Source organism: Hevea brasiliensis, chromosome 9 (genome assembly GCF_030052815.1).
Source record: "Hevea brasiliensis isolate MT/VB/25A 57/8 chromosome 9, ASM3005281v1, whole genome shotgun sequence".
NCBI lineage: Eukaryota > Viridiplantae > Streptophyta > Magnoliopsida > Malpighiales > Euphorbiaceae > Hevea > Hevea brasiliensis.
Window position 1 is genome coordinate 84,926,090 of NC_079501.1, and position 15,865 is coordinate 84,941,954.

General features: G+C 31.2%; 3 protein-coding genes across 7 annotated transcripts; 2 read left to right on the top strand and 1 right to left on the bottom strand.

The window, feature by feature from the left end:
- Window positions 1-156: 156 nt before the first annotated feature.
- LOC110660531 (30S ribosomal protein S16-2, chloroplastic/mitochondrial) lies at window positions 157-2,522 on the bottom strand. Its single transcript, XM_021818876.2, has 3 exons — window positions 2,266-2,522; window positions 1,577-1,622; window positions 157-535 (listed from the first exon to the last, which is right to left on the bottom strand). The coding sequence occupies exons 1-3, from the start codon at window positions 2,396-2,398 to the stop codon at window positions 355-357; spliced, it is 360 nt and encodes a 119-aa protein (XP_021674568.1). The 5' UTR covers window positions 2,399-2,522; the 3' UTR covers window positions 157-354.
- Window positions 2,523-11,011: 8,489 nt separating this feature from the next.
- Window positions 11,012-13,355, top strand: LOC110660532 (uncharacterized). 5 transcript variants are annotated; one of them, XM_058153868.1, is made up of 2 exons: window positions 11,012-11,137; window positions 12,072-13,355. In XM_058153868.1, exon 2 carries the CDS (start codon window positions 12,123-12,125, stop codon window positions 13,158-13,160), a length of 1,038 nt encoding a protein of 345 aa, XP_058009851.1. In that variant the 5' UTR covers window positions 11,012-11,137; window positions 12,072-12,122; the 3' UTR covers window positions 13,161-13,355. The 5 variants fall into 5 exon arrangements, with proteins under 5 accessions (XP_058009851.1, XP_058009854.1, XP_058009853.1 ...); XM_058153871.1 differs by having other exon boundaries at window positions 11,069-11,137; window positions 12,115-13,355; XM_058153870.1 differs by having other exon boundaries at window positions 11,085-11,137; window positions 12,096-13,355.
- Window positions 13,356-14,782: 1,427 nt separating this feature from the next.
- On the top strand, window positions 14,783-15,599 carry LOC110660534 (uncharacterized). The gene has a single exon (XM_021818877.2). It carries the CDS (start codon window positions 14,884-14,886, stop codon window positions 15,448-15,450), a length of 567 nt encoding a protein of 188 aa, XP_021674569.2. The 5' UTR covers window positions 14,783-14,883; the 3' UTR covers window positions 15,451-15,599.
- The last annotated feature ends 266 nt before the right edge of the window (window positions 15,600-15,865 follow it).

Genomic DNA, 15,865 nt, shown 5'->3' on the forward strand with positions numbered 1-15,865 from the left:
CAACAGAATCACTCGCAGCCTATTACATGCTTTGTTGGCTGCAAGTAAAACTGGTACGTAAAGAGAATAATACATGATGCATGTCAAAATGTGGGCAATAAAAAGGAAAACAGACATGATATCAAGAAGTTGGAATCATGGGTATCAAGAAATATGTGCACAAACAAAAGCAAGATAACTCTTAATAGTTCTTTCAAAATATTCAACTAACCAACTTAGTGAGCTATTGACTATGCTTACAGGAGCTCAGCTCAAAATATTCATTCTTCTGGTAATCAACCCCAACTCCAACAATCCAAACATTAAGACAAAATGCCCTCAAAAGAGGAAAACCAAGACTACTGCAGAAATGTTTTACAGGGTGATGGATTTCTCTGGATTCGACATATCACCAGTTGTTAGATCAACAGGGCATGTTTTATGTGGTCCACTTTTGTTTCCCATTACCACCATTGGTGGTGGGGATAGTAACCCTGCATTGAAAAGAATGTTTCGTACAGGGTCTGAAGGCTGGGCACCAACTGATAGCCAATACCTGCAGTGCAGAGAAGAAAGAAAATAATAACGAAACAAGAATATAAGTAATCATACATACTGTGTTCATTGGATTAATCAGTCTATTGGCAGCCATCAAAAAGCTTTGCACAAAGTAAAAATGGATTTGTCAGTTTCTTGCTTCTTTAATTTAAAATTTGTAACTAGTTTACTCAAATTTCTAGCTGAGCTAACAGTGGTAAACAATTCAAATTCCATTTTAGCTGCTCAAGTGTACATGTCAGCAAAAGTAAATCAAAAGAATTTAGGTAAAGATACCACAAAGGATGATATTACTCATAAAAGATGGTATTAGAAAATTTAAGCTAAATCCAATCAAACTCAGATCAATGACACCAAGAAGAAAAAAAAAATCTGCATCTCTGATCTGAGAACATTTAAGTTAATTACAAGCCATCCTCAAAATATGATGATTTAAAACTTGATTACTAACGAGAGACAAGATTGCTATGACTATACTGTCCAGGTTTGAAATATTAGTCTCAGAAACTGATTTAAACTCTCGATTAGCATTATCAAGCTTTCTCAGCCTCATTTCAAACATATCAGGATAAATGACAAGTTAAGGGACCTCCATAACTAGCAAAGTCAAATTTGTGAACCTATTATTACCTAGGAATGTATCAAATGAATCCATTTGTAAAGAATAATGACACAAGCATATATACCCTAGGTGGATGAGAGTATGCCAAAAAGATTAAAATTCATAAGGCTCAAGAAACACTAGAGAACTTATAATTTAAAACTAGAATACACGAGATTGCCACTAAGCTATCAACTTTATCCTTTGTGACAAATCCACAACATGGGTGCAAAGCAAATGGAGAAGGGAAACAGTGAGAGGCATCTACACAAAAATACTTAAGAATAGTCCAAAAAATAGAAAAATAGTGAAAAGCACTTCACTTAAATTCCAATATCTACACTGAAGAGGTGTAAAAACCTTTTCTTGTTATGAATTATAATCAGCAAGTAAACCAATTGAATTGAGAAGAAAACTAAAAAGTTAAAAATGGCTTACTTCACTCTGTCGAATTTGAGGCCCACTTTCTTATTGTCCTCTTTACCTGTTAAAAATGGGGAAGAAAAATGATAATCAACAGATTAAGCCCTCGGGCCAAATAGAACATTTTTAATTTTACCATTTCTTCCCCTTAATGGCTTCCTTTGGAATAAATCATTCACAGGAAAAGAATTCAATTGAATTCTCCACAATCATGCTTGATTTCTATTTATTTTAAAATAATCTTTACAAAGTTAAAAAGAATTGAATTTTTTAGTTCCAAACATGAGAATTATTGACCAAAAAGATATCAATTGAATTGAATTGAATTCTTACAAAATCCAAACAGGGGGTTTGAGATGGGAATTTAGGTTCTTGACTGTTGATTCTATAAAACTGAAACATCCAACCTTAGCAAAGTCAAACTATCATATAAATCTTAATAATAGGATGCAACTCTTCTCTACGGTCAGAAAGAAACAATTAAATTAAAATTCTAAATTTTGCTTCATACCGGGCATAAAATCACTCCTTATCAAATAAAACCTAAAAGGAAGAAAGTTTCAAGATCACTATCCCGATTAAGAATGAAGTGAACCCCATTAACCTGAAAAGCTCATAATTTCTACTTTCATTTTGCTTTTCTCACATGTTCTTGGAAACCAAACGAAGGATAATGAATGAAAAAAAAAAACAAAAGAGTATACCAGCCAAGGGATTATAGAAACCAATGACTTGAAGAATCTTGCCATCTCTAGGTGATTTGCTATCAGCAGCAACGATCCTGTAAAATGGTCTGTTCCTGCATCCGCATCTCTCCAATCGTATCTTCACTGCCATTTGCTCTTTTGATTCAACAAACTTCCCTCAGAGATTAACAGCAGGAAGGTGAGCTTACTTAGTCGAGGGTTTTAGGCTTCGGGGTTTTGGCGTTAACGCTTTGTCCCCGCATATCCATTTGTGAGCCCATTGGCTTCATACTCTTAGCCCAAATTTGAAGGGCATTTTGGTCCCAGAACAAAACTGTCAATCCCACGTTTCCTCTGGTCCTTTTTTGTTTTTGAAAAAAAAAAACCACCTATATAATGATGTTGCCATGTAAGTAATAAAATATATCATTGTCATTCTATTTTTTTAATATATTACTTTTTTTTTAGGGATAATTTCAGAATATTGCCATTTAAACCCCTGAAAAAATTTAACAATATTTTTCAAAATTATGATGTAATTTTCAATGTATTATTTTTAAATTAATAATAATAATAATAATAATAATAATAATAATAATAATAATAATAATAATAATAATAATAATAAGTACACGGATTGTTCATTAAATAATAAGTGATTATTATTCCCATGAAAATCACGTTGAGTGATGAATTTTAATAATTAAGATTATGTACATGATAAAATATATGCTACATTGTAGGACTAAATTTAAATCTAATTATTAATTAACCTAATCAATTAAACATAATAAATCAACCAACCAATAGATAAAAAGACTCTTGGTTTGACTATATCAACTCACTATAACCAAAAACACTCAACTCACTTAATCATGGATGATATTGCTTTTGAAGGTGAATTATCATAAATTATCTAATGTTGAAGGTGGATTAAAGCCGGATAGTTGAAGTGGAGACGTGCCACTGGAGTTTTATGTGATCGCAAGATTCCTAATAAGTTGAAAGGAAAATTTTACTGTATAGCCATACGACCGGCTATGTTATATAGTAGTGAGTGTTGGTCACTGAAGGAATCATTTGCGTCTAAGATAAGAGTTACAGAGATGAGAATGTTAAGGTGGATAAGTGGCCATACTCGACTAGATAAAGTCCGTAATGAGAGTATTAGAGAAAAGGTAGGAGTGGTGCTAATTAAGGATAAGTTGAGATAAGGGAGATTGAGGTGGTTTGGTCATGTGAAACGTAGACATTTGGAGGCTCCAGTTAGACAAGTAGAGAACATTAGGCTAGAGGATAGAAAGAAAAAAATAGGTAGACCTAAATTTACTTGGAGGAGAGTAGTACAACATGACCTAGAAGTATTACACATTTATGAGGATTTAACCTAAAATCATTTAGAGTGGAGAAAACAAATCCATATAGTCGACCCTAAATTTTTAGGATAAAGGCTTAGTTGAGTTAAGTTGAGTATCTAATATTCTCTTTCAAGGCATATAAGTTGTATTAGAATTAACATATAGCATCAAGCTAACCCATTAAACTCTTTGATATTCAGTTTTTACTTAAAAGAATTAATCCTATCTCTAAAGTTAAATACCCCTAAGTTTATATTCTAGAGATCTAATATTAAACTTCATCTTTTAATATTTCATTCAATATCTAAAATTGTGCAATTATGGGATTCAAATATAATGCAATCTAGGGTTGTACATGGGTCAATTCAAATGGGTTGAGGGTCTCTTGCTAAATCAAACCGAATTGATTGGTTTTAAGAAATGGGAAACCAAAACCATTGCTAAAAAAGATGAACCATGTTAATTGGTTTGGATGTTTCTTCATCGGGATTGGTTTAAAACTGATGAAAAGAAAATCTAAATGTCAAAATGAGACAAATTTTCTATTTTTCTAATTCAAAGCAATTGTGAAACAAGGAAATAAAAACAAATCTAACACAAATTCACAACAACCTATCAACAATTAGCAAATTTAACTTAAAAAATTTTTCTATCAAAACATAAAATCACTTACCCCATCCTAATAAAACTCAAAAAACCATTTGGAGAGCCATAAATTTTAGACCGATGAAAAAAGAATTTAAATGAAAAAATGGGACAACTTTTTTGTTTTGTATATTCAAATCTACTGTGACACAAGAAATAAAAAATTTAAAACAAATTCACAAAAACCATCGATGATAGTATATCTAATTTCAGTGTCTTTCCACCAAAGCATAAAATTAGTTATCTATCCAAATAAAACTCAAAAACACCTTTAAAGAGCCATAAATCTTAGAAGCCACAAATCCCAACCTCAATATACTGATTCTTATCTTAAGAAAACACAAAACAACATTAAGATTCCATGAGAAGTGATAAATAGGAAGAGGAAGGTGGTGAGAGATGAAAGTAATTTTGTCATGTGACTCTCTCTCAACTCTTAGCATAGAAGAAGTAAAGGAGGAAAAAGAAAAAAGTTAAGAGAGATGAGGAATGAATCTAGAACGAACCATCAACAAAATAGGGCTCATGTTGGAAGAGAATAAATTTATAGCCAAGGCTAAAAACGGCACAGTATTAAAACTATGCTTTATATTGTCTTATTGTCAGTTCGAGGTTAAATTGAAATCTCATAGTGATAAACTCGAGCCAAAATTGAATAATCGGTTTTCCTTCCATCTTCGACCCACAGCCAGATAAAAAACAATAAAGCCCATTACTTTCGGTTTTCACAGGTTCATCAGTTTTTCGATTATGTTGTACAGTCTTAACACAAGCATTAAGCACATTAGAATTGAATCAAAAGCAAACATCAATCCATTAATTTAATTAAGTAAAATTAAATCATAACCATAATTGAAGCTGAAGAGCTACATTCCTAACCTTAGAAGAAAAAAAACCTCGCCCAACATGTTTACAATAAAGCTCAAATTAAAGTCATTGAAAGAACAAAGCAAAACGTTGAATTAATCCAACACTAAAAATAAAGAAAGGTAGAAGAATGTTTAGGCTAGAGTTCTCCAATGGCTGCTATAATCTTCAAAGATCTTGCTTGTTCTTGGGCTTTAATCTTTTTGGATGTTATGATTTTTGTGAAAAGAAAGACTTCCTTTTTATTTTGGTGTAAATCTCTTTATATTCACTGTGACACCCCTTATCCGTCTACAGTGTAGCCGAGTAAGATATGCTACACAGTGTGTCGGAGCACTAATTCATATCTCCATTACAATTTACCATTTTTAATTTATTTATTTACAATTTTTGATTAATTTTAATTTTTCGCAAATTTTATAGAAAATCCGGCAGAGTGCCGACTGTAAATTGGAAAAACAGTTCTTCTGAATCTGTTAAAAACACTTCCAATATAATCATATTATCAATCTCAGTCAACCGCCAACATCTTTTCAACAATTTCTCAAATGACTTCAATATCTCAAATTTCAATTCATTTCATATCATACTCAATTCAATAAGAAATACTCAAATTTATTACTGAACATGGTTCATAAATAATTACATCAAAAGCATAATTACATGAGTTTATAATATACATTACAAAAGTTTATAAAATACAAAAGACCAAAAGTAGCCTAATGTCCTACCAATGCATTGCAAATGTGAGGTGACTCTGGACTCTGTGTGCAGATCTGAAAGTTCACCCGGTATGAGGTCTGCTGGACTCCCCAGCTATGTCTCCAGTACCTGCGTGTGGCAAAAGCAACGCGCTAAGTAATTCTGCTTAGTGGTGGCAATATAAAATAAAATAACTAAAATAAAGTGAATATGCAGAATGTATGTTTACATCTTTGGTAGACTTAATATCTGACATTTATTGCAGTATTATTCGATTAAAATTTGATAAGATTCATTATCATTGCCCGAGTAACCCATACTAGTCGATTGGACTGGATAAATGGGTAAACTGGCATTGGGTACTAAGTACCTCGGACCATCATACCATCGGTCACATTGTGTCTCCCAGTGTGCAACAGAACAGCTAATAAGCTGTAATAATTATCAAGGATAAAACCCAAGTATAATAACTCAATCAACATAGCCAAAGGCTATTTTATCATAGAATGGCACGTGAGGCCATAAAACACAAAATGGCATGAAGCCATATGCAGTACTGCTAACAGAACCCTATTGGCATGCCAACCTATCCAAATCAATCTTGCTAGGTGTACTAGGGCATGTTACACTCATAATTTATACAATTCTTGAAATTTAAGTTTAGGTATTACTATTCATTTCATTAGTCAACAAAAATGTTGACTTTTACATAGACAATAGGTACATTGGTTTTAATACTCCCAACATACCACATTTTGCATTCTAAAATTGTTGGTATTGGTTGCCAATACCATTTCTAAGCTTAATGTTAGTTGTTCAAAATTTTTAGATTTCAAGCCTTATATTTACTATTCCATTAGTCATCTTTGCAGTGGGAATTTGGCAAAGTTGTCAACATGAAAGTTGTTCCTTATTGTGTCTAGTTACATTTCTTTTTTTTAATCACTCAATTTGGAGTTTTGTAGCTCAAGTTATAGCCTAATTATCATGACTGGCCGAATTGTCAACTTCTCAGATTTTTTGGACTAACCAAATCTATGGTATTTTGTGTAGTAACTGTAGGTCACCTTTTGAACATGTTATGGTCAAAATTTGGGTTAGATTTCTTCATGAAAGTTGTAGGTCCATGTCTCAGCTATTTTTTGGTAGAATTTTAGGTCAATTGCACCTTTCTACACTGATTTATGACCAAATGAATAAACACTGTTTATTTGGTCATTTTGCCCAGGCAGAATGCAGGTCACTCGGATTATGGCAATCTTTAGGTCAACTTGGTTTGATTTTCTGGGCATGGTTTCTCCATCAAAGTTATGCCATTATGTGTCTAGTTTCATGTTCAATTGGCCTTGCACCAATTGAACCTCTACAACTCCAGTTATTGCTGCCCAAACCTGCTGGACTCATGGTCAATCCTGTAGGTCAGCCAAGGCAGCAACACTAACTTCAATTCCCACTACACAAACCACTTCATTTCTCATTCACACATAAGCAAATGGTCACTAATTGACCATTAAAACTTACTTTCATTATTGTATGATCAAAGTCTCAATTTCATACCCAAACCCTAACCTATTCCATCTCAAATTATGCATTCACTTACTTTTCACCATCCTAAATAATAGGTTAATGTTAAGGGCAGCTAGGGTACCATTTTAATTCAAGAAAATCTTCAAAACCCTACCAAGCCCAAGGCTACTGGAATTTTAAGAAAAGCTTACACATGGTATATTTTTAATTTTCATGCAAATTTACATTCCACTCCACTCCTTTAACATGAATCAAAAGAGAATGAGTGAGTTTAGTCACTAACCTTTAATGAAGTAAATTCCAAGCTTATCAAAGCTCCTCCTTTCTATTTCCTTTTGCTGTCTTTAGCTTGCCCAAGATGTATGAACAATTTTTTGTGAAGACAAAGTTGAGTTTCAAGGTAATTTAGTGGGTGATTTCAAGCTTTCCTAAGCTTCCATGGAGTTTCTCTTATCTTTCTCTTTCTCTAATATTTCTGCTGGTTTGGAAAGAAATGGCTGCTGGAATTTTTCTTCTTTGTTTTTATCTTATTTTGTGTTCCTTTTATCTCTTAAGTCATTTTGTTAAGTGGTGATTGGGTGGAAATTCTTAATTACATAAGCATGACATCATAATTCTCAATTTAACTTCTTTTTCTTTCTTTTCTTTTCTATCAAATTTCAATTCAATTTTTAGCAATATTTATTCACATTTTGTGTCATAATAATTATTAACTGGACAAGTCGGCCAAAAATCACCTCTGAAGGCGAAATGACTAAAATGCCCTCCGTTTGGCTTAACAGACTAAAATTGTCTGTACCGATTGAAAAATTTTTCTAAGCATTTTCTTGGCATTCTATGCCATAGGAACCTCAATGAACCTTCTCTGGAGTCCCAAAAATTATTTTATGAATTTTCTCTCGGGTCTAGGGCTCCTAGTTGCGAGAACCGCAACTTCCCACTAGGTTACCTATCGCTAGGGCATCGGCTCATTTAACTTGGTTGTATTTTATTTCTAAAATTTTTCCTAAATTTTTTCTTATTAATATTTGAGTTAATTATGGTTTCTCACTTTAGTTTAAATATTTTTCCGGACGTTCTAGCTGTCCAGACTGACACTGGTCACCAGAACAGTAGAATGTACGGAGTTGCTACAGGGAGAGTGTTACATTCACCATGTTTTTGGTGTGCTAGAGGACCTAGACTAATTGGGAAAAAGAATCCCACAAAAATCCTTGTATTTCATGAATTTGAGCCTTTTTCTCACAACTCACATACCCTGAGCATGTCATATCGCATGCCCATGTTGTTTCATTACCCTGGGCATGTTATTTTGCTTTGTCACATGCACAAGGCATGCAACATTCAACCAAACACAATTCTTTAAAATGCTTCAAAATTTCTCTGAAGACATAAGAGTAAATGCTTAGGGTATGTCATATCCAGCTCTCACATGCCTTGAGCATGTGGTAATATGCCAAAACATTGCTTAAAGATTTAAGTTGTTCTTTTTATGCTCTTTTTGAAGGTTTAATCAATGAAACTCCAAACTCCATAACTTTTAATTTCAGTCTTCACCTATAATGCATCAAAATAAGTGGAAAACAAGAGAGACATTCACTATGATAAAACTGAATAAAGCATAAGCATAATTGACCCTAAAATAAGCTATAAATGCACATCAAATAATATATTTATTTTAACGTAAGACATAATTTCTAAAAAATATTGATATATATTAAATATTAAAAATACATTTTTTAATTATAATTGCATATTAATTATTATTGTGAAATTAAAATTTCTTTTCATCTATAAGTATTGTTGTAAAATTTGAACCGACTCGATGGAGTTACTTGGTGAACTGGTGACCCGAGCATAACATCAAGCCACTTCTCTCATTGAGTTGGATAAGAAGGTGACTCGAAAAACTCTGATGACCTGGTGGTTAAAATAGTGACATGATTAATTTAAAAATTTTTAAATTGAAAATTTTTAAAAATATAAGTGATATTAATATTTTAATATTTAAAAAAATTATCTTTGTATTTAATCAATGAATAAGATATTATTTACCTATTATCTTTTTATTTATAGTAATATAAGAAACTTTATAAAATAATATGTTTTTTTTTTAATATATAATTAATATTTGATAAATATTAAAAAAGTAGTTATTCATTTATAAAATTATATTTATTTTGTATACTAATTATAAATTTTGAGAATAAAATATTTAAAATTTAAATATTCTCAATATTTTCATATAAAATTTAAACTATTATTAAGATATATATAAATATAGCTCGATAAAAGTTGAAATATTGATTCTAAAAATAAAATTTAGTTGATTAAACTTATTTAATTATTTCAATAAGTGTAATATCTAATTAATACATATTTAATTAATTTTTTAATAATTCATTGATTGAACTAGGCCTTTCAGCTAGATTAAGTTTCAATCTGAGTTTAATAACTAGGACTATAAGTAGAGGTGTGCGGTTCCGATTTGGTTCAGAATTTGTCTAGGAATCGAAATCGGACTAAAATTTCGGTACCGTTTTAATTCAGTTTTTCATTTTTCGGTTCCAATTCGGTACCATTCTCGATTCTCGTTCAGTTCGGTATGATTTTGGTTCAATTCTTAATTCTTAAAATAATTTTATTTAATTAATTTTTTAAAAGTCATACTTAAATTAGTATTTAAAATTTGAATTGTGTTATTAATATATAATATATCACAAAATATATTTTTTAGCTATTTCTAAATTATATAATTTTTAACGATAAGGTGCATATATAATTTAGGATTAAATATATTATATAATATAATAATTATCATACAATATATATTTTAACTATTTATTAATTATGTTATTTTTAACTGTAAGACACAAATATAAATAAAAATTAAAAAATATATAATATAATAATATATTTATAATTAAGAATTATAAGATAATTTAATATATTTATAACTAAAATTATTAAAAAAATATAGAGAAATAAAATATACTGTTAAGTTGTATTTAGTTATATATATATATATATAATACATCTAAAAAATATAGAAAAACATATGTATAAGATATATCATAAAATATATCTTTTAGCTATTTGTAAATTATATAATATTTAACCATAAGGTATATATATAATTTAGGGTTAAATATATGATATAATATAATAATATAAGTATATCATATAATATATATTTTAACTATTTATTAATTATGTTATTTTTAACTATAATATATAAATATAATTAAAAAATAAAAAATATATAATATAATAATATATTTATAATTAAGAATTATATAATAATTTAATATATTTATCACTAAAATTATTAAAAAAATATAAAAAAATTAAATATACTATTAAGTTGTATTTAGTATATATATATATATATATAATACATCTAAAAAAATATATATGTATAAATTTAATTTTGATTCGATTTTAATACAATTCTGATTCGTTATTTTGTGAAGAATCAAAATTGAGTTAAAGTATAAAAAACTTTAATTTTATATGATTTCTATTGATTTGATTACAGTTCTATTCGGTTACTCAAGTACCACGCACAGCTCTAACTGTTAGTGAGTGTTTTCAATTCATATTACGTCCCAGCAGGCCTACTTGGGTTGGGTTGGAATCTCGGATTCAAAGTCAACTGTCCACAAAGCAAGGAATGTCATTGACCAAAACGGCAACGTAAAGTACACACGACAATTTGACCCCTCCACTCGATCAATCCAATCAGTAGCGGGGAAGAAACCTCTAGGGTTTACCAGACATCTACAAAACAGGTAACCTATCTCTCTTTTAGGGTTTACCAGAGAGAAATCTCCCTAATAACAGTGCACGGAACTCTTATTTGGGATTTTATTTAGCTTCTATTGTTTTCCAGGGTAAGAATTCGGTTAATACTTAAAGATTTGAAAAATTCTTTCCTTTTTGATCTCGAAGATAGCAATTGCATCAATTTTGGCCTTTTTTTTCCCCAGTGAACACCATTATTAAGAGGATTATATGATTCAAGATAAAAACGTTAAATAATGTTTTCTTTAGTCGTTATTAATGCGTAGCCCAATTTTGTCTCATTTAATCTTGTTGGAATATAAAGCAACTGTTAGTTCTCAATGTTGAAATGAGTGCTATGAGTTTTGAGCTTTTGTTGCTTGTGGGTTTATTTACTTCGGTGTTCTATAGAATTGACATTCAGATCTTGTTTAATATGTTTCTATAGTCATTTTGAAATGATTAATATTCAGTAAAGATGTAGCTTCTTATAGGGTCTTAGAATTGATTTTCATGTGGATCCTGGTGTCTTTACTTCTCGTGGGATTCGTCTACATTGTCCAATTTCAGTTTCTCCGTTTAGCTCTATCAACGGTATGCATGGGATGTGGTATGCATTAGGGCCTTGGTCACCTCATCTTTCAGAAAATTTAACTTCACTATGAGATTTATTCGCTTGGAATTGGTATAATTCGGCGTTCTACTTCTATGTTAACTCCTTTAACCTTAATTAATATTTTGGTAATCAAGTGAAGGAAAAGTAGTGGAGGCAGGATTAGACAGGGTTGAGATTTGAAGTTTGGAATATTTGTATATCTTGGCATTGCCACAAATCCTAGATTTTAGGCTTACCTAGTTTGTAGCTTAATAAAAAATTCGTTATATTTCATCTCGTTCATTTTATTTTGCTTGCTTAATTCTTTGACGTTGGTTTTAATTCAGGAAAGTGCTGAAAACGAATAATAGGAACTCTTTTAAATAGCAGACGTCAAGATGCAAGTTATTCCTAGAGAGGGTGATAATCCTTTGTCTGTTTCTGGTCCAAGGCCAATGGAATGGTCTGCTGTTCCTTATACTGGGCCTCAAGGACCTGGGCCAAATGGAAAGCAACGGACATCGAGCTTGGAATCGCCCATAATGTTACTCACTGGTCATCAGAGTGCCGTATATACAATGAAGTTCAATCCAGCTGGAAGTGTCATTGCATCTGGATCACATGACAAAGAAATCTTTCTATGGTATGTCCATGGGGAGTGCAAAAATTTCATGGTTTTGAAAGGGCACAAAAATGCAGTACTGGATCTACACTGGACTACTGATGGATACCAGATAATATCGGCTAGTCCTGATAAAACAGTCAGGGCATGGGATATTGAGACAGGGAAACAGATTAAGAAAATGGCAGAGCATTCATCTTTTGTAAATTCATGTTGTTCGTCAAGGAGAGGGCCTCCACTCATTGTAAGTGGATCTGATGATGGAACTGCAAAACTTTGGGATATGCGACAGAGGGGTGCCATCCAAACATTTCCAGATAAATACCAAATCACAGCAGTCAGTTTTTCTGATGCATCAGATAAGATCTTCACAGGTGGTATAGACAATGATGTTAAGGTTTGGGACCTGCGCAAAGGTGAAGTAAACACGAAACTCGAAGGCCATCAAGATATGATAACTGGCATGCAATTGAGTCCTGATGGCTCATATCTTCTTACTAATGGTATGGATTGCAAGCTCTGCATTTGGGATATGCGGCCCTATGCGCCACAGAATCGTTGTGTTAAGGTACTGGAAGGGCACCAACACAACTTTGAAAAGAACTTGTTGAAATGTAGCTGGTCACCTGATGGAAGCAAGGTTACCGCTGGTAGTTCAGATCGGATGGTCTACATATGGGATACAACTTCTCGACGCATATTATATAAGCTTCCTGGCCACACTGGGTCTGTCAACGAGTGTGTCTTCCACCCTACTGAGCCTATTGTCGGATCTTGCAGTAGTGATAAACAGATTTATCTTGGGGAGATCTAATTACCATGGTATCAGTGCTCGAAACTAAATTAATGTTAGCAATGAGAATATTTTGGAGGCTTATGGCCTATGTATCTTTACCCTGCAAATTTGTTGAATAGATTGCATGCCTCCTGTAGTTTTTTTGGCTGAATTTGATGACTTTACTGATAAATGCTATATGATTTGCTAATGCATTCTTACTTTTTGCTGAAATGTCTAATTTTTAAGATTGTTCTGTGCTTGTTGGTGGATTTGTGCTATTGCAAAGCACTTGTATCGGACGTTGCGTTATGGAATAGCATTAGCTAATCTCAAACAGGTTCAGTAGGTACTACCATGGTGGTGAAGATTACGAAAAAAAATTATTGTATGGAGTCATCTTTTTAGTTTTAAGTCCAACTGAGTTTGCCAGAATTGGTTTCTAATTTTGGCTATGTGGTATATTCTGTCTAGATGATGACAAGCAACAAGTAGTTTTTTTTTTTATTTTTTTATTTTTTTTTATTTTTATATATATATATTTTTTATATTTTTTTATTTAATTTTATAAATAAGGACAGGCAACTAGTGTTATTCCTAATGTTTCAAGCAATTTGGCTTCTGATTTATGCTAGCTTTCAAGTTGCTGAAGAAATACATCCGCTGAAGAGTAATTGCGCGGGAGGAGTCGTACTTGACGGGGTGATTTATTATTATTATTTTTTTCGTTGTTTTTGTTGTCATTTTTAAATTAATCAATTACAAAAAGTCTTTCGAGATTAAGCTAAAAAATCTATGCTTAAATTGATTTCTATTTTTTTTTTAATTTCAACGTAGTAAATAGATTAATATACTTTTTCTAAGAAAAAAAAATTAGAGATTATTTAAATATTTTTTTTTAAATATAAAAGTAAATTTTACTTTTTTTAGGCTATATAAGTTTTCCAGTGTTTTAAAAAGAAAATTTAAGAAATTATTTTTATTATTAGATTGTAATATTAAATTAATGATATGTGTTTATATTAATTATATTTAAATATTTATATTTTAATAAAATTATTAAACTATAAAAATAACTTAATTTTTCTTTTAATAAGAAGAAATATTTTTTATTATTTATTTTTCTAAATACTCATAGAAAATATGAAAAATATTTTCTTCACAATAAACAAAGCCTGAAACTAAAAAGAAAATGACTTTTATTAAAAAAAATTTATTTTTTATATTTTAAATTTTAATAATTTTATTAAAATATAAAAAAAATAATATATATTATCAATTCAATATTAAAATTATTTTTCATAAAATTATTTTTAAAAAAATATATTTTATAAAAAAAATTTTCTATATTTTAATTATTTTCTGCCAAATAAAATATCTTTATTAATCATGATGGATTTTCATCATAATCATTTGTGAAATTATCTGTCCATCATAATCATGATGGACTCTCAACAAATGCAATTATTTTTGGGGTTTCGATTAAAGAACCTTTTGGCAACTTATAATTATAATTAAAGGAAAAAAAAAAAAAAAACTAGCCGATGGACTAGCCGTTACAATATTACAGATCTCATCACAACATGTTGAAAGAACTAGCCGTTGGCATATTGAACCCCTATATAATCCTAACACTAAGCAATTCCCTTCTCATCTGCCTTCAAGAAACAGAAAATAATTCTTCTTCTTCTTCTTCTTCTTATCTTATCCTCTCTCGCCTGAAAAATTTCCCTGTTAAATATTACAAGGAAGAATTTCCCAAATGGGTGTCTTTATCCGCCATAACCAATCTTCTGCTGTGGTTCAATCTCACCAACGCATGTACAAGTTCTTCATAATCTGCAACTACATTCTACTGAGTGCAGCCTCTAGTTGCGTCTTCCTCACTCTCTCTCTGCGTTTATTCCCATCTTTCTGTGGTTTCTTCCTCATCCTCCTCCACATACTCACCATCGTCGGTGCCGTCTCCGGCAGCTCCGTCGCCACATCTGGGTCCAGCAGATGGTATGCGGCTCACATGGTGGCTACTTCACTCGCTGCAATATTTCAAGGGTCAGTGTCAGTGCTGATCTTCACGCAGACCGGAGATTTCTTGGGGTACTTGAAATCTTATGTTAGGGAAGAAGATGGAGCTGTGATATTGAAGCTGGCTGGTGGGCTTTGCGCGTTGATCTTTTGCTTGGAGTGGGTTGTTTTGAGTCTGGCATTTTTGCTCAGGTACTATGCTTTTGTGGAAGGAAGTGGCTGTGCAGGTGGTAGTTCTTTAGCCGCCGGTGGAAAAGTTCAAGAAGAGGAGTTGAAGAACTGGCCCTGGCCATTCCAAGTTTAGCTTCATTAATATCTTCTTGTTGGTCATGCTTTATTTATTTATTTATTTAATTTATTTCTTGTTAATTATTTGTTTTCTCTATTGTATCACTTGTCAATTACATTCTTGATTATTCAATTCTTAATTATTAATATATTTTATATTTTTCAGAGAGTGTACTCAATGAAAAATAGATTATTTGCCAAACCAGGTTTAAATTTACCGAATAGTTAAAAAAATTACCCTCAAATATGACTTGTTCTAAAAGGGATGAATGGAGTGAATAAGTAATAAATAAATGCCAAAATAAATTATTATTTAAAATTATTAATGGGTTTTATTAATTTAAAATCAAATATTAATAATGGGTTTTGTTAAAATATTATAATTTTACCGTTATTAATCATAAAAGGTGCGCTTGTTTTATCACTTAAAC